Here is a 26,294-nt window from a genome sequence, read left to right on the forward strand (position 1 = left end):
AAAAAGTTGCGGAATGGTGAAAGTTTGTTTTTGTTAACTACATTATTTTATTCCCTAACTAACTATAATACCCGGCGTTGCCCGGGTTTTCTTCAATGAGGCTTTTTGGATCACGTGATATCACCCATCATACAAACCGTGTCTAAATTAACCAATATGGCGACTTCCTGCGCGACTCATGAAATAAACAAATCTAGATTTAAAGAAACGTAAAAATGAATATTTTCCCCCCTTTTTAAGGGGCGCTAGGCATTTCGACCCCCCCCCCTCCTTGAACTTCAAATTATCCACATCTGCCTGTATCAGCTTTCAAAAATTCTTAGTTAAAGCTGTGGAATTTCTTCGATGTACTTTACGGGCCCGTAATTAATTTTAAAACAACCTAAACTATATGAATTGATGCAGTTGAGTATTAAAGGTCAATACAGACACATTTTCATTTTCAAGCTTGAGAAGATATAAATAAAAAAATTGCAATCAATGTTATATAGTATGGATATACTCAAAAGTGGGTCTGGCTCATTATTTTATATTTAATTTTCTGGGCTTCGTATATCTCTAAGCGAACTCAATATTTCAAAAATCGAGAATTCAATACAATTTTTTAAATTATTGATGTAGCAGGAAACCCCCCACTAAATTTCCGCATTTCTACAGTAAAATCAGCAATTTTAACACTGATTTCAATGGGGATCATCCTTTGCCTTACCCTCAAACTGATGATGATTATGGCATCTATTCAAAAAGTCTCATTACTGGAAGGATTGAAAAAAGTGGCAAACCATTATAAAGGCATTATACATGTTATACATACACACTGGCAGCGTTAAAGAAGTGACAAACCATTGTAAAGGCATATACACGTCTGAAACGCATTGCTAGGGAACCACGGTAACCAACGTGAACGTTCCGAAAGTGATTGTTGAAGCCCAAAAACCATTGTTGCCAGACAGTTTTTTGCCAATTTGGGGCATTTGCCCTGCTCTGATGAAATTTTAAAGTAGCCTATCGTTCAAGTCGGGTCCCATTTGATATATATGCAAAATTTGGCGATGATCGATCTAAAATTGTAGATTTGTATAAAGAACATACACGCACGCACACACAAAAAATCAATTTTATATATATAGGTTTTGGCTATTTATTTACTTCTTGAATTAATTTCCATTTTCATTAATTTGTTTAGATATTTGACACCCATTCCTGTAAACGTGAATCCCACGTCAGAACAGATGCGTATAAATTAATAATCACTAGCAATTCAGCAATTATCCTGTGATTATACTTGAATTTAAGAAACATGTATTTTACATTAAAAAAACGCGAAACTTCGAGCTGACGTAACTTTAAATAGCGTAAGTAGGGCTCTGTTACTGTACATGTCCCCTCCCCCAACTTTATTTTCTTACACGGCCGAGACTCTATTAATATCCCCCCCCCCCATCAGCCACCAACAACCCATCTGCTTTTCGGAATCACCTATCAGTTTTTCTATGGAACCGGTTTTGAGGAAAAAGAAAGCGTTTCACTTTCCGTGATGGTTTCCTTTCCGCTCACAAAATTTCACTCTTATGTCACTATAGAAGGTTCACTTCAAAAAATTATCTGCGAAATATCCCAATACAGCTGCAATAATCCCACAAGTGAAATAGAAAGCAATGTTCAAGTAATAAGACTTTATTTCCAACGTAGTTATATTTTTTTTTTTTCCAAAATGGTGGCATAAATGTAGAGAGAGAACATAATTTTTCATAATGAAAAGAAGTAAAATTCTATTTCAGTGAATATTTTATTACTCAATAATTTAGAAAAAGAAATTGCATATAGATCTATGCATAAAGATGTACAGTATTACCGAAATAATGAAAAAACATTGTACATTGGCTCGGATTTATAGCTGCGAAGATCACAATCATCAAGAGATAGAAAACTACGCCGACATTTCCAGGATGCTTTTTGTGGACAAGAGTAACTGCTGTTGAAACGTTTTTTTTTGTTGTTGTTTCCTTCTTTTTTTTCTCTCTATACAGGGTGGTTCGAATTAGAATATACCTAATCATAGCCTTTTGGAGATGTAACCACCCGGCAAAGTAGCATCGAAATTGTGCATTTGAGAATATAGAGAAATTTTTTTGTAAAAAAAAATAGTTACAAATATGGTCGTTAGGGGGAAATATAGTGCTGCGTAATAGTTTTAAGTGACGAAAATTAGATGAAAAATGTTCCATGCCTTTTTTTAAACCACGGTTCTTCAACACTTCATGCAATTTCATCGTTTACGCAATTAATTTCCATTGCCCACGAATCGGCCATTTTCGGAACTATTTTTTTTTTGCATAAAAATCGTCTCTCAATTGTCTGAGATGCATAATAACCAATTCTTCGAACTGATTCTCTCTCCAAAGGGCTCCGAACAGAGCTACACCAATTAGAACCCACCTTTTACATCTGAAAAAACTCGTTACGACCCATTATAATCCGATAACCATGGTCCACGGATGTTATTCATTGACATTTTAATTTTCTTCAAAGCTTTTGAGCATGAATTATATTTTTAGCGTCATTTGATTCCGCGCACATAATGTAAATAATGACCAAGACTGTCCAGTCCGCAGAAAAAAGAAAAAAAAAAACAGCGATAACAAACGGTAAAAATGTGTGCAAATTATCACGATGCAAATTTCAGTCTAAAGATTGCTTAAGACATTCACACGTAAAAAGCGACGCTCTCGGCAGAAAAAAAAAAATTTAATAAAGAAGCGACATAAAACAATAATTCATTTCAAAATAATTATAATAACGATGTTGTGTAATTATTATTTGTTAGTTTAGAGTTTATTTATTTTGCTTTTTTTTCCAATTGAATTATCATCAATAATTGCTGCTTGTCTCTTCCGTGACGAAAACTTGACGCACTCCTCCTGGAACCTGGCTGGTTGTGACCCAGGACCTGTGTTTCGCACGGATCATGGACAGGTTACCCTCTGCGGCTTCTGCTCTGTCCTCGGCGGCCTCGAGCTCCCTCTGGAACCTGCGCACGCGGCTCAGGCTTTGTTGAGAGATACCCTCCTAAGCAATGCGAGAAAAATTCCCATTAATTATTATGGATATGGAAATGGTTATTATTATGATTATAGAAGTGGTTATTATTATGATTATTATTATTATTATTATTATTATTATGAGAGAGAGAAACATTATAGGAGCTTTCCGTCGTGTATTATAGGAGCTTCCGTCCATATCTGTAAGGAAAAAAAACTGTGAATCAAGGGTGCACAACCTTTTGTGGAATGCGGGTCACTTGAGTAATGTGTAAACGTGGAACGGAGTGATCTTTGAGCGATCCGTATATGAGCCACGGATCACTTGAATAATCTACAAGTGTGCCATGGGTCACTGAAGTGTTCTGGAACTGTGCCGTGGGATGCTCAACTGATCTGTAAATATTCCATTGTGTTCGCTTGAGTGATCTGGGTATGTGCCGCCAACCATTTTAGGGATGTGAAACTGCATTGTGGCTCAGGTCACTTAAGTGATCTGGTTATGCGCTGCTGGGAAGGCAAGGGAATTTGAGACCACGAGCCACATCAGATGATACCGAGGGCCACATTTAGCCCGTCGGCCATAGGTTGAGCATGTATGCTTCACAGGATGCAAGCTATGACATCAATTATTCTATGGATAACTGTGGATATATATATATATATATATATATATATATATACATATATACACTCTTTCCAGCTAGAGCCGTATTTATGGTTTTGCTACCTGTGCGGCTACACAAATTTTGTCGCTCTTCTCCCAATTCTAGCATTATTTTCCTGACCGCTCTTTCCTCAAACTGGCCGTCCTGGGCTGTGGCCATCGCTCTCGACCCTAACTTCAAGTCACTCTTTTGGTCACTCACATGCACACTTTCTTGGTCACTGACCTTGCTCTCTTGGTCATTTCATGCATAGTCCTCACAAAATCAACCACCAAACTCGCTCTACAATACAATCTTTATAAATTATATTGTAGCGCCATCTTTTATCATATACAGTACATCAATTTAGAATGAGTTTTGAATAAAAAAAACTCTTTTTTTCAAGAAAATTTTGTAAAAAGAGGATATGTAATCAGACAGATATTTTAAATATGCTTTTGTTAATTAGTTTAGCTCTCAATAGGCATATGTAACGTTGGTTAATATTTAAAAAAGTAAAAAAATTATCTATAAATGTTTTCTTTAATATATGCATCTCAGATCTCGCATAACATTGCTATTTAATGAAGACGTTCTCTCATCTGTCGAGGGTTTCTATTGCATCAATTCTCCCTGGCAATCTTTGAAAGCTCAAGTTTGTTATTTTGCCAAATGGGGGGAAGAGTTGAGTTCGAACATTGTACAGAATCAGCCTCGTAGAGATAGATCTATCCCCAGGAGGTGGTGCTTGAATAGTGTTTGTAAGTCGTTACATTGGATGAAAAATAACGTGATTTTGGGGGGGGGGGGGAATTTAGAACTTATTCGTTGCAATGAAACGGTCGCATTAACGTATAGTCGTTATAACGAGCGTCAACAGTATTTGAGGTTGCCTATCATATACGCGCCGCGAATATTGTCCTACGACTCTGGTATAATCAAGCTGTATAAGGATTGAGAGGTCCAAATTAGCATCCTTTCTTGAATACTGCTAACCCGAATGCTGAATTTAAATGTGCCACGGGTCACAAGTGTTCCGGAACTATGCCGCGGGATGCTCAGTTGATCTGTAAATATGCCACGGGTCACTTACGTGATTTAGGGATGTGCCGCCGGCCACTTCAGTGATGTGGAACTGCACCGCGACTCACACTTAAGTTATCAGTAAATTTCTCGCAAGTCACACTCAAGTGATCTGGAATGTGCTGCAGGTTTACAAGTAACAATATGCCACGAGTCACTTTCGCAATTTATAGCAGTGATCCAGGACACTTAAGTGGTCTGAGAATGTGACGCGGGTCACTTAAGTGATCTGGAAGTGTACCGGGAGTCACTTTAGTGATCTGGGAATGTGATTCGGGGACACTTCAGTGGTCTAGAAATGTGCCGCGAGTCACATAATTCAAGTAAGAATGTGCCGCAAGTCCCTTGCGTAAACTAGAACAGTGTCAGACAAGTAGTAGTGCACAGAACTAGAACAGGTCACTTGAGTGACCTATCTGGTTATGTGCTGCATAGTTCATTTATACAAAATTAGATTTGAGGTCACGGACCATATCAGATGACCCGCGGGTCATAGGTTGAGCATATATGATATAAATCATCGCAGAATGATCCACCTGGGCAAAGATCGGTCATTGGTTAATCGGTTAGTTTGGAAATGGGTGAATGGTAGACTTGGACACCGTGGGTATCGTTACCTGTTCGTCCAGTTGCCTCTTGTACATCTTGACCTTTTCGGTGAGTTTCTCGACGGCATCGTTGAGCATGGTGATGGTCTTGTGGTCCTCTTCGGTCTGGAGCATGAGTTCCCTGAGGCGGAGCTCCTTCTTGCGCATGGATTTCTGAGTCTCGCTGTGGCGACGCTTCTCTTCTTCTGACTCGATTTCTACGTCCTTGATCTGTGACGAGATTCGTATGCATAACTCATGAATAGGCTAGAAATTTCTATGACATCGCATATTTTTTTTTATAATTTTGCATATTTCACTATTTTTACGCAATAGAGCTTTTTTCATATTTTTCGAGCATTATTTTGCGTAAAAAAAATGTTAATTTTTGACAACCAGGTAAGAAAGTGGTGCTTTTTATACCAGTTATTTTTTTCTTATGATCCATATAACGTATATGCTAAGTTTCAATGAAATACGTCCACCACAACGGGCGCTACATAGGCCGGAGTAGTGACAGTATAATTAAGCTGAGTAGTGTCCGTTGAAATTATACTGACATTACTCCGACCTATGTAGTGCCCGTTGTTGCGGACGTATTTCACTGAAACTTGATATATACGTTAATTGGACCATGAGGAAAAAGATAACTGCGATTTAAAAAAAAAGTCACTTCCAGGACCGTAACTAGGCTGGGGCGACCGGGGCTCCGAGCAGAATGGGAGCCTCACAAAAATGTACTCTCACTTTTCATAATTTTTTTATTTTTAAGAGCCTCCCCCACTAAGAAAATATCTGACCTGGGGTATCGAGAAGGTCTGCCCTGGTTACGCAATCGATTCCGCCCAGGTCACGTAGATAACAAGGCCTCAGTATTTTAACATTCTTTGCCGTTTACGCACAAAGCCTTAGCCGGTTGAGAAGGTGTGTTCCCCGACGCATTGACTTCACCTTTGTTACATACGATTCTGAGACATTCATGTGGTAGTAAGTAAAATAAAGAAAACTTTAGTGCAAGTAACAACTTTTTTTTTTAAATAGCATCAATTGTATTTACACACATCTCATTCACACATTATTTTCTTTAAAATAAAGTTGCCTGAAGTACAAAAGGAAGCCTTTGGGTGTTTTTTTTCTTCTGTCTTCAGTTTTTTTGAGACATATTTTTCGTTTCTTAGGACAAATTTTTTTTAGGGAATTTTCTAACAGCTTTTGAGTCATAAAAATCCTAGCCCTACTCATATGTACTATGTTTCAGAGAAAAACTCTATCACTAGATCACTTTCCTGACTCCTCAAACCGGAAGACGTATTTTTTGTTACTTTAGTCCAGTTCAAAGGTGTCGTCCTCAAAAAATGATCTAAAAAATTTAAGTACATTCATCTTACCCGGAAACACATAATAACAAAAAAAATTAGCGACGGAATGTGATTATTGAAGCCGCAAAAAATTACTAAAGGTGATGACAGTCGACTAGGCTACTCATCTCCTCTCGCGCTTCTTGTCGATATCTATTAAAAATCTTATCTTTTCACTTTCTATTCCTTTCTCTCTTCCAGTTTCTCTGTTTTAGAGAAGTAAGTTATTTCTCTTTTTTTCTCTTCCTTTGTCTGTCCTGTACTTGATTATATGTTATTTGAATGACATCACTCTATTACTCTAGGGTTGCGAGGTTTTTAAATTAATTCATTCTTGGCTTGTATTGGCGTTCAAATTATTAATACTTTCATTATTTTTTTTTAGTGACTCATAATAATTTTCCGTCGGAGTTTTTAAAAATATTTTTGTGAATACTTAAATGAATAAAATCAATTGTAACTTTTATAAAAGTTTTTTTTTAAGACTTCACCTTGGGACCCTTTTCTTGTAAGTCGGGAACAGCACACAAGCACCCGTATTTAAAATTTTCCAATTCGCGTTCAGCAAGATTTCACGTGAGTTTCCTAAGAAAAAGGTTTTGTACTGACCCTGGCTTCCAGCTTGGCAATGACTCGTCTTCCACCGGCCAGAGCGTTCGCTTCAACCTCCTCGATGCGCACCTGGAGATTATGGACTTCCATCTCTAATGACTTCTTGATGGATTCTATCTTGACCAGCCTTTCCTGTTCTTCGATCAACAGATCTTTGGTGGACTTCAGTTCGATCACGGTTCGGTTGTACTTCTCGTCCACGACCTATAAACATTGAGAGATGAGTCATTGCCTCTTTTTCTGTTTGACTGAAATATTGTTGGATTTTGAAGATACTATAGATCGGGGGTGCACAACCTCCGGCTCGCCAAGAGGTTCCATCCAACCCACGAAAAGAGTTCTAGTAAAAAAATATCAGTACACACAACACGATAAAAGCCTAGGTGACCACATTTCCCTTGCAAAAATAAGGGATATCGCCAATTATCGCAAACAAAAATTGTCAACGCCAAATAAAAATGCCAATCGCAGCCAAAAAAAAATCAATAACAAAAAAAGCTAAGGCAAGTAAGGTTGCCAATTACAGCCAAAAACATTTTCCTAAACAAGTAAGGTTCCCAATTACAGCTAAAAAAAAAATTCTCTATATGTCTTCAATTATACAATCAAAAATATTGTCTTAAGGTCAAGTAAGGATGCCAATTACAGCTAAAAATTTTGTCAAACGCATGATGTAAAGTTGCGAATTACAGCCAAAAATTTTCTTTAAGCCATCAGCTAAAGTCAGCTAAATAATCTCAATTCTGGATTTCAAGCTTCGTTGAAAATAAGGGGAAAAAATCGAACATTATATATATTATATGGAAAAATTGGGGTGACCCCAAAGTATGAAAATGTTCTGTAATATACAGGACATATGGTCACTCTATATGTATATTCAAATTTCTTTCTCGCGAGTATTAGAATTGCCTCAGTTCTGGCCCACAGACTGAAAATGTTGTGCAACCCTGATATATATGATGCTTACGTGCGATGTCTCTAATTGAAATTGGAAGTTGAAATTCATGATTTTCACAGTTATTGCTATAGAAAAATGGCTGAGCAAATACCTACCCTCAATTCCTTATGGACTTCCTCATAGTCGGACTGAAGGGTTGCAAAGTCACTTTCCAGCTTGTTTTTGGCAGCGCTGATGTTCACGTTGATAGTCGTCAACTCGTTAACTCTGGCGTGAGCTTCCTCATATTGCTGTTCGGCCTGTTTCTTCGCACGCATAGCCTATGACACCATAAAAAAAAATCACGTACAATCAGATGTGACAAAATAATGCATATCGAGACGCGAAATACAGTTCAAACTTGGTCAAAATGTCATCGAAGATTCTTTGAAATTTTGTCGTTACAACCGAGGTGACCGTTTTTTTAATCAGATGCAACCAAACTTAAACCAAAACTAGGTTATTGCCGCATGATTAGACGGACCATATTTGATCGAGAAAAATACGGGAAATTAGGGTCATAAGTACAGGGCTTTTGTCGCCAAAAATGCTGCTAATCATCCGTGAAATAGCAAGTAACTCCCTTGGTTGGGAATAAAGTGCTGCGCCAAGTCTGCAAGAAATTAAAGACTATTTTATGGAACAAATTCTCACATTATAGCCTAATTCATAAATTATGCAAATTATATGCTTCCATGATTTTAGAATTGGAATTAAAGCGCGCAAGCTTTTCGTTGAAAAAACGGGACATTTTTTTAGGAATTTTCTATGAATTTTTATGGGAAAAAGAAAACAAAGTGACGGAAAATTTATCGTTTTATCCGAGTTTATTGTGTTTTCATCGACGTTGTAAGCAAGGTTCATTAGCAATTTTCTCCGTAGGAATCTGCCGAGTCCATAAATTATGGCGGACGTTATGAGGTCGTTATAACTGAGTTTGACCGTAACAACTAGCATGAATTAAGATACACGAAATAAAATTTTTTACAAAATAATAAAAATTACAGTTCACGAAAATAAATAGTACATAATGGAATTACAAAATTTTTTTGCTAAATTTACCAGGCAGATCTATTATAAAACAGGAAAAAATAAAACACCAATAAACGAAAACCGAAAGTGATAGTTCATAAAATTGACGACAGATGACACTAGCAAACTGAAGCTAGCGCTTAATGAATCGAAACTACGAGCAGCTGTTATAGCCGTACCACGAAAACAACATAAAGGAAACTTTCGATTTAGGTACTTGGAAAGCTCAAAATTTTTATGGGGTGGGAGGGAAAGGGAGAAGAGGGGGACACAAACAGAAATCATTGTAACCTTTCTAGAAGGTAAATTTCATTTAAGGCCATTTTTTTTTTCTGGCTTTTGAATTTCACGTACTCTCGTTGCTATTAATATTTTTCAAGACATTGTTCAAGTGCTTACGCCAATGAAAGACGGATTTCCGAATAACGGTGGTCGGTTTGAAAAGATTTAACCGTATCATGCTATCGATATTTCTATACAACTAATATTATCATACTGGAGAGGGGGATGCTAGTAAATTGCCACGTGGCACCAAATCACCACGTGATTGTGGGTGTCATAGAAGAAGTGCTATGTATGAAACGTGCTGCTTCTTTCTGCGTTTTCAGGAAAATTTTCAAGACAGATTAGAGGGTGCACAACCTCCGAATCACAATCGCAATAAATTTGCAATTTAAAGCTGAGAAAATTGTCAAAGAGCAAGTAGAGTTGACACCTATCGCTGAAATTGCTGAGAAATGGCGGATGATGGGTACAAACTGCATTCAAAATTAAATTTACCAGAAATTGGTATATTTTGACAAGTATGTGAGATGAATACATTTATTTGACTATAACTAATTACGATAGAGCATAACTATAATATTATATTATCACAAAAATTAGAAAATTTGCCTGGTTTTAATTTATACAAAAATTGCCACGTTTTCAAGACAAATAAATTCATTTGGTAGAATCGGCTCTTCAATGGAGAGCCGTCATCAGGACCTCGTGGTCATAATTCACACGAATGAGTCGTGGAGGGGTGATGTTTACGTCTGGTCGTCCGAAGAGTTCGCCTTTGTATTTGCTGCGTCCGAGTGGTCTTTGGATGCGAATTGGGGAGCCATCTGTTGCAAAGTGTTGAAAGTTTTGTCACGACTGAGGTTAATAAAGCCTGTCTAAGCTGACGAAATAGGTGGCGTGTTTCTTCCATCATTAACGAGGAAATTCTTGATTAAATTCTCATTAATTCTTGATCTCAAAAACTTGTAACTACTTCTTTGAAAATTGGAGAAGAAAACGTGAGATTTTATAAAGAAATTGGGACAGCCAAAATTCCGGAATAACCCGTAAAATACGGGTCATGTGTTCACGCTTTATGAACAAGTTTCTGGCCAGCGAGTGGCAAAAATAGTGCATATCTGACCCACAGACTGAATAGGTTGTTCATCCCTGATTAAGATTACGGTTTTTAAGATATATTTCACATAAAATCTCATCGAAATAAACAAAACTGAAATCCGTGTCTGCAATACTTTTCAGTCGTAGAATTAAAACAAGATCTAGATTATGTCTTACTTGTTCGAGAGCGGATCTGATTTCATCGAGTTCCATCTGCAAAGTCTGGCAGCGGCGTTGGCAGACACCGAGCTGGTCGACAGCTTGTTGGAGCTGACGAGCAACTTCATCGTAATGGGACTGAAGCTCCTGATGAGACACAGAAAAGAAACAATCATTTTTATAAATTGGTTTCATTAGACATATCAAGTTTGAAAAAAAATATATATAGGCCTATATGTTCCCATTCATAGATATGATCACCAATGAAGGTCACCAGAGTGAGAGCATTATACGTTTTCCAAGAATGAAGTCTGGAATGAAACATACTTGGAGTTGAAGGGCTTGTTTCTTGATGGTCTTTTGCAAGTCCAAGTTCTGCTTGTGGGCGACGTCCAGGGACATCTCCAATTCCGTGATTTGGACCTGCATCTTCTTCTTGATTCGAGCCACTTCGGTCTTCAGTTTAGCTTCGGCTTCAGCGAGACGCGAGTTCAGTTGGTCTACTTCAATTTGGTATTGTTTCCTGTAATATTGGAAAAATAGGGGAATTATTTATTATCGAAAATTTGTTTATCTTGACATCGGTCAAGAGAATGCACCTCTAATCATGTTCCGCCGCATAATGTTATCACACCAGGACTCGAAGTTTCTGATAACAATAACTAATCAATTACCGTATTAAAAAAAAATCCCGGTAGTAAGTACGACGAAAGTATATCCCATTTAGTTGAATGGACTGTATGAAAACGAACTCCGTTTTTCTTCCCCACTTAACCAGTTTCAAAATGTTGAATCGTGCAATTTTTTTCCATATTGTTCTCTAAGAGGAATTTTTCCCCTTTAAACTAAATTTTTTTAAATTTCAGAAATTATGAGGAGTTAAAATGGAACTATCTAATGTGTATCTCGAATTACGATACTTTTATAATGTATGGTAAGTTCTATAGATTCCCTTTTGTGAAAGTCTTCTGGCCAAAGAAACTGCGAATGCAGTCAGTTGAAAGAAACTGACCATGAACTGAAGAAAGTGACTTCTTTTTTTTTTGCCTTCTACATGACTTTCGCAATAGGAAAGAAATTCCAAAAGAAGCGCCACACGTTCATGGATCATAATGGCTATTATCGCCCGATTAGGAAATTCTGAACGGAGTACGGAAATTCTTATCAACGAAAGGGCCTCCTGACCTCCTGCCTAGTCTTGCAAGATGATAAGATAACGTATAGACGAAAAAATGAGCCTGGTTCCACCTTAGCTTCAAAACATGCGAAAAAGAAAAAAACTCGATGAAAAGAAATTGATCTCATAAACCGAAGTCCTAATAACAAAAACGAATTCTCCCCCATGTTACAATATTGGTCCTTTTTATACTTTACAAAAAATTATAACAATATCCAAATAACAACCATTATCCGTGATTCTAAGGAGTGGCGTCAAATTTATTACTGGTGTGATGTATGTGACCTTAATCTGATCTGCCTATAGCTCTTGAAAAACCGACTTTTCTTTTGATAAAAGGATTTCAACAGTAATATTATCATGTCGGGAATTGATTCTTTTTCAAAAGCAGTAATGATTGATAAGTATAAGTTATTTTCTAAATCCTTTGATCTCGGGTGGTGATTCCCAAACTGTTGTCAAAGGTACGTACCACGAAGAGTTTTGGAATAAAATTATATTAAAAGTAATGATGGGAGGGTTGGCGATTTTCAGCTAGTGTATTTCGGCACTTTGGAGTGCCACCGAAGTTTTTTCAGATCGAGTATGACATAAAATCAAACTACTGACTAAATAGCTTGAAGGATATCGGCTCAGCGATGATTGTTCCATGTACCCTTTGAATCCGTCGAATTAAAAAAAAATCTATTTGTAGTGATTCTCTAAGATAACGAAATAGAAATACTGACCAACTTTCATACATAAGACGGGTTTTCCCAGGAGTAGAATTTCTATGCCGTGTGCAGCGTGAAAATACTGATTGGTTGAAAGCCTGAAATTCAGGTTTTTTTTTAACCAATTAGCGTTTTCACGCTACACGTGCTGTAGTAACCTGCTCCTAGGAAAACCTGGCTTTATAGCTTCAGCGGTTTCGACTCGGCGTGATGTCTCTATATAACTTTCTGACCCCCCATAACCACTTTAGGGATAGAATTTCGAAAACCCCCTTTACAGTGAGTCTTTGCATCATGAAATGTCCAGAATGCACTTACTGTGTGCATTCACAGTGTGTCCCATAAAAGAGATTAAAGACTCATAAAAATTGGAGAGGAATCGGTGTATTTGAATGTGGGGGCTTGCGAAAAAGTTTATTCTCATGAGAGGGGGAATTTTTTCTTTCCTGCAGAAAAAAAACCAATTCAAACTTGTTTTTGATAGAGGGCGTTGCAAACCAGTTCGGCATGAGTGACTGGGGGGATCGGGAGAACCTTTCCTTAATATCTTCTGCGTTCGAAACGTTGGTAAAGCTTTATCCGGTGATTCGTGACTTACGTAAAACAAATTTGCGCGAATGCGAGCCTATCATTCCGTTGAAAAGTCTCGCCATAGAGAGAAACGGGCCTACAACGGTACAAATATTCAATCACCACACTCCACTCAGAATCGAAAAAATAGATGCAGATGGCAACACTACACAGAAATAAACTTTACGTTAGGTTCTCAACGCGTGCACGCACATTTCAACATGTAACAATTCGCTAGAAGTTTCGCAGAAGAATATGGACGAGGTGTATGTGTTTTATCAGCAAGTAAAGCAAATTCACCAATGGTGCTTTATCCACCAATGTCAACGTCATAATGAAGACCTTGTGTGAGCACCAATAACAAGAGGAAAGTGTCAGTAATGAGCTGTCAAGCGCACATTCCGCATTTTATAGGACTCTGATTTATATATTCCAAGTGATGTGCTTTCGTGCAGCACCTTCTATCGATAAAAATTTGAACTAATTTTTTTCTTGTATCAGAAAAAAAATATCCCTTTCCCCTTTGTGAGAATAACTTCACCCCAAACCGTATATTCAAATCTATACAGATTCTTTCAAGTTTTTTATTTACGAATTTATGGGACACCCTGCAAATGCATGAAAGCACTTACTTCTAGTGAATGCTGGGCCCTAGAACATCATTTTACCCAAGGAAGGACGTATGGTATTGAGACGGTGCTTCAAAAAACCCCAAAGGAACCGTCACTGAATCAAGAGGGTCCAGAAATCAACTTCATTTACGAAATTCTATTTCAATATAAATTTACTAGAAAAATAATTGCAAAATATATATATAGGAAGGATATCGCTCTTTTGAGTAAAACAAAGGGACACGAGAAGAAAGTATAGTCCAATTGAGGCCACAAGTGGAAAAAAAGCGTTAAAGAACACTGGTTTAATGTACGGAGAAATTAGATGAGCTGGGGGTGCACAATCTCCGGCCCGCGGGCCGGATGCGGCGAGCGAAATCGGTTCCTGTAGAAAAGTATCAATACATTCAACACAATAAAAGCCTTGACTGACCATATCTCCTTCATAAAATACGGAATCCATACGGAATATCGCCAACTATAGCCTAAAAAATTATCAAATATAAGTGAAGTTGCCAATTATAGCAAAAGTTATCTAAAGTTGCCAGTTATAGCAAAAGTTATCTAAGACAAGTAAGGTTGTCAATTGCAGCCAAAAAATGTCTAAAGCTAATAAGGTTGCTAATTACAGCCAAAAAAGCTGTAAAAGGCAAGTAAGGTTGCCAATTTCAGTGAAAAAAGAAATGGTCAAAGTCAAATATGAAGTTGCCAATCATAGCCGAAAATATTGTCAAACGCATTAATTTATAAATCATGAGAATAATCTCAACCCTATATTTCAAACATTCAAGTAAGTTTCATTGAAAATAAGGGGGAAAAAACGGGGCAGTTTTTTTATGGAAATGTTGGAACAACCAAAATGACGGGAAAGCTTCTTAAAATATGTGTCATATGGTTATCTTATCTGTGCAAGTTTCTGGTGAGCGAGTGGCAGAAATGCCGCATATCGGAATCGCGGACTCAAAAGGTTGTGCACCCTCCAGATAGAGAGTCGGAAAAAATTTTGATCTTTTCGAAACGGGATCGGTGTTTCGCGCGTGACTCGGAAGTGCCTCCAAAGATGAGCACAGAAAGATGTCTCACCCTGCTTCTCTTTTTTTTTTTTCCTATGATCAAAAAGTAGGACATGCTAAACATAGCTGCTTCTCTCTCATGTTGCCTTCACACACAGGAAGGACCCAATTTAAGGTTCCCCCCTCCTCCATGTCTGTTTTTACACAAGATGTTTTCTGAAGGAATTTCGGAACGGATTGATGTCCTCCGTAGGGTGATGACGCTCACTTCAATGCCAGAAGTAAACGATGACGATGAAACCGGTCGATGAAAAAGATGTCACCGAATTCAGTGACAAACACGAAAGAAAACATCATTAGCGTTGTATTATTTGGCAACCCTATATAAAAGACTCTTGTTTGACATTCAGCTTTGTTTTTTTTTTTTCTTTTAAGGGCTACTCCAGTGATTACCAGATCACGAAACAACTAACGGAATATTCCCTGATTCTCCATAATGGTACATACTTAAGCAAAGCCGTCCTCAGGGGTATGTGACAGGTGTGGTCACAACGGGCCCCGCGTTTTTGGGAGCCCGGCATTTCCGGTAAAATAAATTAAAACATATATACTCAGGATAGCCTGTGAGTCCTGATTCGGCCTTTATCTCATCAACTGTTCGTCGTAGAGGCGTGGTCTAAAGCCGGATTTTCCTAGCAGTAGAATTTCTGCGTCGTGTGCAGCGTGAAAACGCTTGATTGGTTAAAAATTTGAAATTCAGGATTTTTTGACCAATCAGAGTTTTCACGCTGCACGCGCTGTAGAAATCTGCTTCTAGGAAAACCCGGCTTCACTTCCAGAAATGCTCAAAGTGTGTTCGGGAATCACGCTGTACCAGTTTCAAGAGCGTATAAATATATTTATACGGTTCCCTGTCCTCTAACTTTCAATTAGAAAACTTGCCCTGCCTTTCTTGAGCTTAAAAAAACAAAATTCCACTCTGCAATATTCGCTGAGATATTTGGATTTAAAATCTGAGAGAAGTTGGGAAAGAGCAGCATAAAAAAGGAGGAGAAAGAAGAATCGTCCGTTAGTTTCTGCTGTTCTTTCCCATCTTTTTCTCGGAGTTTTTGGGAATCAAAATCCAATCTCAGCGAATATTGCACTTAGAAGAGTGTTAGCCTCAGGAAAAACAGGGCAGTAACTTTCCAATTGCAAGTTAGAAAACAGGAGGGGGAATGTATAAACATTTAGACTTTTTTTTTACTTTATGACACACTGTATTTTCGCTCTTCAAACTGGTACAGCGTGATTTCTAAACAGGTTTTGAGCATTTTTTTTTTTTTTAAAGTAGGACCCACACCTCCACGACGAACGGTTGATGAGATAAAGGCCGAGTTAAGACTCAGAGGACACCCTGTATATCAAACATATTTTTTTGTAATGAATTTATATTGTAAGTCACTCACACATGCTTATAAATTTTCTTGGTCACTCACTGACCTTGCTGTCTGGGCAACACTTTGGTCGCTCACATGCTTATATACAGTCCCTAGGTCACAGCTTTTAGTCACTCTCATGTCTGGGCAACACTTTGGTCGCTCACATGCTTATATACAGTCCCTAGGTCACGGCTTTTAGTCACTCTCATGTCTGGGCAACACTTTGGTCGCTCACATGCTTATATACAGTCCCTAGGTCACAGCTTTTAGTCACTCTCATGTTTGCACACTCTCTAGGTCATATTTGCTTAGCACACAGCCCGTGAGCCAATGTGGCCCTCCGAGTCATCTGATGTGACCTCAAACTTAATTTTGTGAAACTGAATGGAATGGCACATATGTTACGCGGCACAGATATGTTACGCGGACCGCAGGCGCATTCCTAGATCACTTGAGTGACCCACAGCATATTTACAGACTATTTAAGTAACACGCGACACAGATTAAGATGAATTGCACGGCCCGCTGCCTCATTTACATATCACTTAAGAGGCCTGCGACAAGTTTTCAAACAAATAAAGTCGCTCGCACTCTCCTAAAGTTTGAGGACCCTTACTTTAAGTCACTCTTTTGATCTCTCACTGATTTGGTCCCTCACTCACTAGGTCACTATTTTGGTCATTCACATGCTCACACTCCCTGTTTTGGTCACTCATATGCTTGCACACGCTCTAAGTTACTCATTAGGTCACTCACTGACCTGCTCATTAGGTCACTCTTTCGATCAATCACTGACTTTGCCCGTTGTTCTCTAGGTCACTTGTTTTGTCAATCACTGAACTAGTACCTCACCCTCTAGTCAGAGGCTGATTTATGGTTTTACCCCCCCCCCCCCTGTGTGATTTACAAATTTTCCGCAAAATTAGTCTACATAAAATTATAATAATTTTCTTCACTACTCATTTCTCAAATTGGCTGCCCTTCCGAACTTGCCCCGGGCCAAGTCGCCTGAAAAAAGAACCCCTTGGCGAGAGTGGGGAAAAAAACCAGTTTTCTATTCAATTTGACGCCAAAGTTACGTCTAATTATTAAAAAAAATTCATTCAGCTATTGGTTGTAGCGATAATACTGACACTGACGTCACATTGCACATTAATGGCAGATGACGAGTCGGCCAAGTTTTATCCTGTGGCTATACCCAGGGCTACACCCCCACCCCGTAAATACGCCTCTGCATTTTACCTTTGAAGAACGTTATATTCATCCATGAACAAATTTAACATGAGTGAAATTCATGAATTCATGAGATGCAAAAACAAGCATTACACTGTATTTTGATAACATCAATGCCCATGACATAATTATGGCAAAACAGAAACGGTTTACCGTATTTCATTTTTGGATTCACCACCTGATGGATTAACGATAATGACGTCATTCTTGGCTGTCTTAACGATGACGTCGCTGGTGACGTCACCTCCGACGACCCTAACTTCGACGGGCTGTTCGGACTTGCGCAGTTCATCCATTCTCCTGGCTTCCATCTCCTTGACGTGCCTTTCATGGCGTCTGTTGTCCACGACGTTAGACACGACGGCGTTCACGATAGCGCTCATGTTTACACCTCTTTCGAGTGATGCTCTCAAATTTAACACTGGATATCCTGATTTGCGAGGGGAACTCCTTAGAGCGAATATAGAAATGCAATTTCTACCCCTCGTAAACCTTTTTTGCTTAGTCCTCGCAAACGAATCCAAACAAAACCTTTAGCTAAGCAGAAAATGATTTGCACCCTGTGCCATAAGGTGGCAGCACCGACCAGAAGTTTCGGTCTACCTGAAGTTTTGCTGAGCTAGGTTTTGAAGCAATGACGTAGCAAAGAGGTTAATCAAAGTCAAGTACGTAGTAGGCGCTCTAAAAATATTTTTCGCACGCGACGCTTCAATCGCTCCCCGATGATATGGGATCCGGAAAATTCGCTTCCAACAATTCGCCCCCGACGTTTCACTAGGATGTTTCATCCCGGTAATTTCGACCCCGCCATTTCGCTCCTGATATTTCACCACGGACAGGGCTAAGTGAGTAGGTGAGTGAGCGAGTGAGAAGTCTTTCATACATGTATTCGCTCAATCGCTCACTCATTTGCCCCACGGGATGAAATGCCATCTGGACATTTGGTCACTCACTCACCCACTTGGATCCGTCTTGGGCGAAATATGCAGGGTGAAATATCATGAAAAATGTACCGGAGACGAAACGTGGTAAATGCGAAATGTCGGGGGCCAAGTTTCCATAAATTAATGATTTTATGGCCGAAGAAAAACAATATTATAATAATTATTGTTTTTTTCTTTATTATCAAACATGTAGAACACCAAGAGGTTCTTGATATCTTATTTACCGGGGACCCATGTCCCCCACAAAGGGGGGGCTGGCAGGGCTGTAGCCCAGGGGCCCGGAACAGTTCTCATCATTTTTTTCTATTTACGCTATAAATTAACTACAGAAGGGGCCCGTGAAAAGTCTGAAAGAGGGGCCCGCAAAAGATCCCAGCCTAGGGGGCCCCGCTCCAGAATGTGGGGTCCCTGCGGGGACCCCTCTTTAAACTACCTTTTGATTTCACGGACCCATAGGATTTTTTTAACATCGTGCAACCTTTTAGATAAAAAAATATCTTTTAGTTTCCTCATAAAGAGTATTTTATTTGTGTGTAAAAGAGTAAAATTTCATATTGAACACGAGACCTTTGTAGAACCCCCCCCCCCCTCCCGTAGAAAGACGTCATGGACCCACGAGGGTCTGCGGGTCATTAGTTTAGGAAGCTCAGCCGTTTATCACAAAAATGTAAATACCAATATAAACAACGTTAAACTTCGTTGATGGATCCGAAACATTTTAGCAGAAAATTCATTTTAATGGCTATAAGGCTAGAATTGTTTTTCCGAACAATACCCTCTTGAGCATCAAATCAGCGGTCCTTGTAAATTCTTCCTGGAAAAAATCTGGAATGCCTCGAAGCTGTTCAAAATGCCAATTCATCCCATCAACTTCTTTTGTATCTGCGAATTGCCATGATTTGGTCTCTCTCCATTAGAGGAAACCAAAAAGATCACTAAGGGCCATGTCTGAACTGTTGACAAAGGCATGTTTACAGATTTATGTGAACTATAGAGATTAGGGCAGCAAGTTCGGAGGTGAGGCAAATTTGAGGAACAAAACTATGAATCAACCACTGACTACTGATGGGGGGAGGGATCAGTGAGTCAGAGCAAGAGTGCCTTAGAGAGTAAGGGACTAAGTGTGTGACCTAGAGAGTGTGCAAGCATGTGAGTGACCAGAACAGTATATAAGCATACAAGTCACCAGAACAGTACACAAGCATACAAGTGACCGGAAAAGTGTATAAGCATGCGAGTGAGCAATAAAGTATGTAAGTATGTGAGTGAGCAATGAAAGGTGTAAGTATGGGAATGAGCAATGAAGTGTGTAAGTGTGTTAGTAACCAAATAGTGACCAAGAGAGAAAAGAACCAGTTGAGTGACAAAAAGAGTGTGCAAGCATGGAAGTACCTAGAGAGCGAGGAGCGAAAACAATTTCTGAGAAAGTGTGGAAGCATTATGAGTGACCAAAGCAGTGCACAAGTATGGCAGTTACCAAATAAGTGATCTCTCACACAATCAATCAAACATAAATTTCACAATGAGGTAGCACAGTCTTTGTTTCTTGTTTGGGATTGGGGTTGTAGCCACTGGTTCAGAATTTCTAGAAAAAGAGAGGCAACCATCTTTTTTGCAGGACTTTGAAAGTGCTTCGGTGATTTGGTCACTGTATTATGAAAAATATTCGTATGAGGCTGTTGACGTCATCTCATGTCATGTTCAAATCTAGACTGGTCAATGCTGTTCGATTTCTGGATTGCTTTTCATTTACCCAAATTGAATTTCTTCCTTCATATTCCTCAACTTCATAACTCTTTACATTTTAATGCCGTCATCAAATAGTCCAGAGTAACCATCGTACTTCTCACTTGACATTCCTGGAAAACATGAGTTGAATATAGTTGTAATTTCTAATAGCGTTAGTTCTTACCTGAGAGCTTCGAGTTCTTCTTCTTTAGCCGAGAGCCTCTTCTCGTAGTCGTGTCTCATTTGGGCCAGTTCCTGGGCCAAGCGTTGAGCTTTAGCCTCTTCTTGCTTCCTGAGGGATTCGGCCTCCCGGTAGGCAGCGTTCAGCTCTTCTCTTTCGGTTTCCAGGCGCTTTATTTCCAGTTCCATCTCGTGAATCCTTCTCTGGGCATCGCTGAGAAGACCCTTGGCATCGGCCAATTCATCTTAATGGGAACAGAAAATTCATCCCATTAACAATGATCAGTAGTGAAAATTTGAAGAATTATATAAGGTACTATGCTCCATAAGAACTTATGCAACGCAGTTCATTACTTGAAATTATTTACTTTTTTTAATTATTATTACTTTATTTTATATTAATTATATTGTATTAATTTATTAATAATAATAATAATAAATTATGATATATTAATTATATTATAAAAATTAAAATTGCTTGAAATTTTTTACTTAATAATTGAGAAATCTAGTTACAGCAAAGAATATATATTTTTTTCAAAGTATCTTTCCTCAGTTGGTATACAATGGTCTTATCGTTCAATCCCGTTTTCAAAGGAAGCATAGAAGGCTTTTTCCTGGAAGCTGCCTCAGTGAACCCTGCACGAGTGAAATTTTTACCAGTTCACGACACTTTCTAGATATATGTTATCACAACTGAAACATAATATATAAATTCAATATTAAAACCATGCCGCAACCCCCCCCCCCCCTTACAGTCTGAGTTTTGAACAATGCGATTTGTTTCTGTTTCCGATGTTGAAGGAGGAACTCCGTGAGAGAATTACTACTTATTTCAGTAGTGTAGGGTTCACTCTGAGACAGCTTCCAGAAAAGCCTATCTCTATTTGCTTTGAAGAGTGGATGGAATGATAGGACCATTGCATATCATCTCATGAAATACACTTTGAAAACAAAATGCATTTTTTTCTGTACCCATATTATTCCTTGCTTTTTTTATGATTTTACTCCAAGTTCTTATAGAACGCACCTTTTATCAATAAATAAATAGGTCAATGCGCAAGCATCTTATTTGGATGAAACGTTAATGAAGTCATGTAACGCCATCGTAACCATGGACATGCATACATAGTTATTATGGTTCGTTTGGTAAATGATAGATCAGGATGTTCGCATTACCAGCTAGCTTCTTATTCTCCCTGTTGAGAGCATCTCTCTGGTCCTTAACCTTATCGTAGTCGTGCTGTAACTTCTGCAACTCGGCAACTTTGGCTCTGAAGTCCTTCTGCGCAGCTTCCAGGAGAGATATCAGTTCATCGACTTTAGACTTGAGATCGTGGTTCATCTTCTCCAGTTGCGAGCATCTCTTCTCCAGGTTCTGTGCATGCGTCGTAGCCTTTTTGTGTAAGAAAAAAAATAGTTACGGGAATCGTGTCACAACCGAATTTCCATAAAATGCAACAAACAGAAGACGAAATCTCAGGTGAGAAATGTTATATGGCGCTAACGTAGCCGGTGTTGGACGAACCACACAAACTTCTGTGACACTTGGCCGTGGAATCATGGAGAAATGAATTCCGCATGTAAATCGTTAAATTCACTAACCGAAATTTTAATAATTGCTCACGAAAACATCTAAACATTTGTTATAGTTTATAAAAAAAATCAACCGATTGATGCAAGTATGGTTTGCATTAAAATAAATACCATGTGAAATTGCAAGATGGCATGTTCCACAACTGACTGAAGTGTGTGCGGGGAAATGTTCAGCACGTGGCGTGAAATGCTGCCGTTAAGGTCAGGTAAAATTCTTGGATTGTCACGACTTACCAGACGTTTCAAATGCCCCCAAAGCCAAAAATCACATGGATTAAGGTCCGGGGATCGGGGAAGCCATAGATTAGGGAAGTGCCGGCTGATGACACGTTCTTCTGTAAAATGTGTTTTAAGAACATTCTTAATACACACACTGCAATGTGTGGAAGAGCTCCCTCTTGCGTAAAGTTTGTGTCTGCAAGGCAGTGACGTGCTTGCAGAGCCGGAACATTTCCGTTCTGTAACAGCAATGCATATCGCTTCCCGGTGATCGAACATCTCACCGGACCTATACAACGTAATTCCTCGTAGAAGTAGGGAACGAGAATAAATGATGCAATAAATCCACACCATACCGTCACTTTAGGTGAATGCAACGGAACCTCTAAGATAGCGTGCGGATTTTCTGGTTCCCAATTTCGGCAGTTGTGAGTATTAACTGCACCATCCAAGTGAAAATGCGCTTCGTCTGTCTAGAGGATATTCCAAGGGAATTTATGGGACAACCCGTATACCTTTGTGCAAGAATTCATGCAAGGGCACTCAAACATTGTTTTTTAACACTTATTTGACTCAAAAACTTCAGAGCAATGTTTTCTTTTTCCTTCAAAATTCTTTTACATCTGTGGCGTTAGTTTGGTACAACAAGTGACTGTCCAACGTTGAATCTCAAAACAAAAAATATTTCACACACCAAACAACTGTTTCGAGGCTAATAATACCCTTCACTGGTAGAAAGTCTGTTATAGTGCAGACTACTCGTTTGAACAAAACACGTGGTTGAAATATGGCAGACGTGGGATGGATGATGATGACGATATCATCATACTGTACATATTTTTATTATTATAGGTAATATATATTTAATATAAATATTAATATAAATATAATATATAAATTTAATATAACTGAAGCAATGCCTTAAATTGACAACGGTCGATATACACTGGATCGTGTACCGGTTCAAAAGTGTTACAAAAAATAGCAATGCTTTTTGAACTGGTGTTAACTAGTTGGGTGCTGAAATCAACACCCAAGAGAAGGCAAAAAATAATTGATTTTATTCATCGGAACTGAAGCAAACTCCCTCACCTTTTCGAGGTCCATGATCAAAACTTCAACTTCAGACTGCAGCCTTGACTTGTGCTTCTCCAATGCGCTGCATTTGTTCAGCAGTGACTGGAGTTGCTCCTCATACTCAGCCGTTTTCTGAGCTAATCGGCGTCTGTAGAGGGAAACAAAATTACAAAATTATACATTATTGTGCGATCAATATACAAAGGTTTAAATCACATTTGAAAAAAATCTGTAAAAATTCCTTCGAAAGAAGACTTTTGCCGCGAGAAACCGAGATCTCGTAAAATTGGTTTTCGTGTATATTGAACATAATTGCAACGAAGCCAACTTCATGCTGCTGTAAAATGATCACGTTCGCGTATGTACAGGATGCGTAGGTAGCACGGCGTATGGTATTTCACTGGTGAATCGTTGATCCTAGAGGCATACTTAAAATTAGAAAAATTATCTAAATAACGTTTAGTACTCAGATACGTTATTCATGTTTCAAAGGGTTGCATACCTATCAAAATACAAAAAAATTGAATTTTGTTACAGTCCCTTTGTGCCCTAAAACCCAGTTAAAAAGTTGTTTTCCTGTCTCTCCTGATACCAACAAAAGAAAATTCAACGTTTCTAAGTTCAATATTCATTGAGATATTTGAATTTAAAAAAACAAGAAATTTGGGAGGGGGGGGGGGAACAGCGTTAAATAAGGGTTTAACGGGGTTTTCCCGCATTTAGAGCTTTTTTCCCCAACTTTCCTCCGTTTTCGAATATCTCAGTGAATACAAGATGTGGGGAAGACTGGATGTTGTGAAGATATATTTGAGATGTTAATTTTTTTTTTAAGGAAGGAAAAACTCATCTCTGCCTCTACCGGGAGTCGAACCCGGGTCCCTCGATTTCCGGACGAGTGCTTTGGAGCTATTGGACTAGTGCTTGTCCATGAGCTATTGGCTGATCGGTTCACCGTCCATTGCACGGTTCCGTTCGGCACATATATACGCTCTAGCGAAGGAAAATCTCTATCTCCTCTGTAGCTTAGTAGTCAGAGTACTCGTCCGGTAATCGAAGGACCCGGGTTCGACTCCCGGTAGAGGCAGAGATGAGTTTATCCTTCCTTAAAAAAAAAATTAACATCTCAAATAATAAATATCTTCACAACGTCCAGTCTTCCCTATATCTTGTATTAACAAGTGAAGAGCGACATTCATGTCATCTCAGTGAATATTGTACTTAGGAACATGGAATTTTTCTTTATTTGGCATCAGGAGAGTCAGGGCAACAACTTTCTAATTGGGTTTTGGGGCACATGGGGTTTATATAAAATGATATTTTTTTTAATTTTGATAACTATACAGTCCCTTGAAACATGAATGGCATATCTGATTACTGGAGTACAGTATTTGGATATTTTCTCTAATTGGAAGTACACCTCTAAGATCAACGGTTCACCAGTAATATGCCTTACCTGTATTTGCTATGCACCCTGTATATAAATCAATGTTTCCCAACGTAGGCAATATCGCTCCCCACGGTGGATGATGGAATAGTCCAGGGAGGCGGTAGACAGGGGGTTTTGGCCTACAGGGCTTCCGAGATGGATCGTTTAATTCTATTAACAGACAGGGGCTCCTAACCTAAGCGTTGCGACCCAAACTTCATTCGCAGAGGCTTCTGAGATGGGTCGTTCGAATTCACTGACAGCCAGTGCCCCCCCCCCCCTGAGCTATGGATCGCCGGAACTACCGAAATGGGTTGTATAAATGCTCTTACATCAAGAGATTCTCGAGCAATGAGTCACAACCCGAACTTGGTTCGAAGGAACATTGAGATGGATCGTACAAATAAACTCACAGTACAATTATAAATGCGCCTGATACGTCACTGATCCCAATAATTTCGAAAAACAAACAATACCATGGGTCTCAAAGCTGATTTTTTTTTTGGTGATTTTGGGTCACGACTGAAAAAGATTAAGAACTCTCCTCCCCACAGGGGTATAGCAGAGGATCTTGTGGGCTGGCTTTTGGGGGCGATGTGGGAAAAACAATTCTGCAGAAAGTGCGCAATGAACAAAATTCATTTCATTGGAAACTTTCGTTTAAATATATGAAATTTTCATTTTTCGATTATAGATACGGCTTCCACAAACCTCAATTCGTCAACTTCGTCGGCATGAGATTGGCATTCGGCTTCGTATTTCGATTTCCACGTTGCGGCATCTCCGTTTGCTTTTTGAAGTTGGCGTTCGAGCTCCATTCTCATCTCGGTGTCCTCGTCCAGTTGAGTCTTCAAACTCTCGACCTCGACCTCCAGAGTATGAACCGTTTGCTCAAGCGATGATCTCCTCTATCGAATGAAATCAAAAGAGACATAAGTAAAAAAAAACTCCTAAAATTCATATTACTCAATTATTATGAGTTCAATTCTCAGTTCGAATTTGTTCAGTTCAATTTTAAATTATCTACAGTATACGTCGCTTATTAGAACCATGGATAATGATATCATTCGGATATTATTATCACTTTCGCTGGGTACGGAACGAACCAATATAACATGGGAAAAATCGTTTTTTGTTGCGGTTTATGATATCAATGTTTTCTTCATCGGAAGTTTTTCTTTGCTTCGCATCTTTTGAAGCTAAGGTTGAACCAGACTAATTTTTTAAGCTACAAATTTATTTAGTTTGAAAAATGTAAAGAATTCTCCGAAAACATTAGTAGCGAGAAAATAATTGGAGAAACCGAAAAAAAATTTTCGGCTTTTCCATGGGGTGTGTGTCCCTTAAATTCGTGAATAGTTTAAAAATTCATAAGAATTGAAAGAGAATTCAAATATTTGAATGTGGTTTGCGAAAAAGTTATTTTCTAAAAATTATTTTCTTGGTGCAGAAAAAAAAATTAGTTAAAATTTTGTGAATAGAGACGAAAATTCGAACTAATTTTTTTCCCCTGCACCAAAAAAAGAAAAATCCCCATTCGAAAGAAT

General features: G+C 38.7%; 1 protein-coding gene across 1 annotated transcript in view; it reads right to left on the reverse strand.

The window, feature by feature from the left end:
• Window positions 1–2,007: 2,007 nt before the first annotated feature.
• The window catches only part of LOC149064414 (paramyosin-like), a 46,975-nt gene continuing 22,688 nt past the window's right edge, over window positions 2,008–26,294 (reverse strand). Inside the window, exons 7-16 of the mRNA XM_089254657.1 lie at window positions 25,459–25,655; window positions 23,337–23,469; window positions 21,609–21,825; window positions 20,434–20,674; window positions 11,167–11,362; window positions 10,858–10,986; window positions 8,382–8,546; window positions 7,326–7,532; window positions 5,389–5,589; window positions 2,008–3,069 (exon numbers count right to left, since the gene is read on the reverse strand). Of these exons, the coding sequence (XP_089110783.1) occupies window positions 2,872–3,069; window positions 5,389–5,589; window positions 7,326–7,532; window positions 8,382–8,546; window positions 10,858–10,986; window positions 11,167–11,362; window positions 20,434–20,674; window positions 21,609–21,825; window positions 23,337–23,469; window positions 25,459–25,655 (1,884 nt within the window). The 3' untranslated portion in view covers window positions 2,008–2,871. The remainder of the gene's footprint in view (window positions 3,070–5,388; window positions 5,590–7,325; window positions 7,533–8,381; window positions 8,547–10,857; window positions 10,987–11,166; window positions 11,363–20,433; window positions 20,675–21,608; window positions 21,826–23,336; window positions 23,470–25,458; window positions 25,656–26,294) is intronic.

Source organism: Pholcus phalangioides, unplaced genomic scaffold (assembly GCF_987345545.1).
Source record: "Pholcus phalangioides strain wild (caught in Gottingen) unplaced genomic scaffold, Ppha-v1.0 ptg000042l_1, whole genome shotgun sequence".
Classification (NCBI taxonomy): domain Eukaryota; kingdom Metazoa; phylum Arthropoda; class Arachnida; order Araneae; family Pholcidae; genus Pholcus; species Pholcus phalangioides.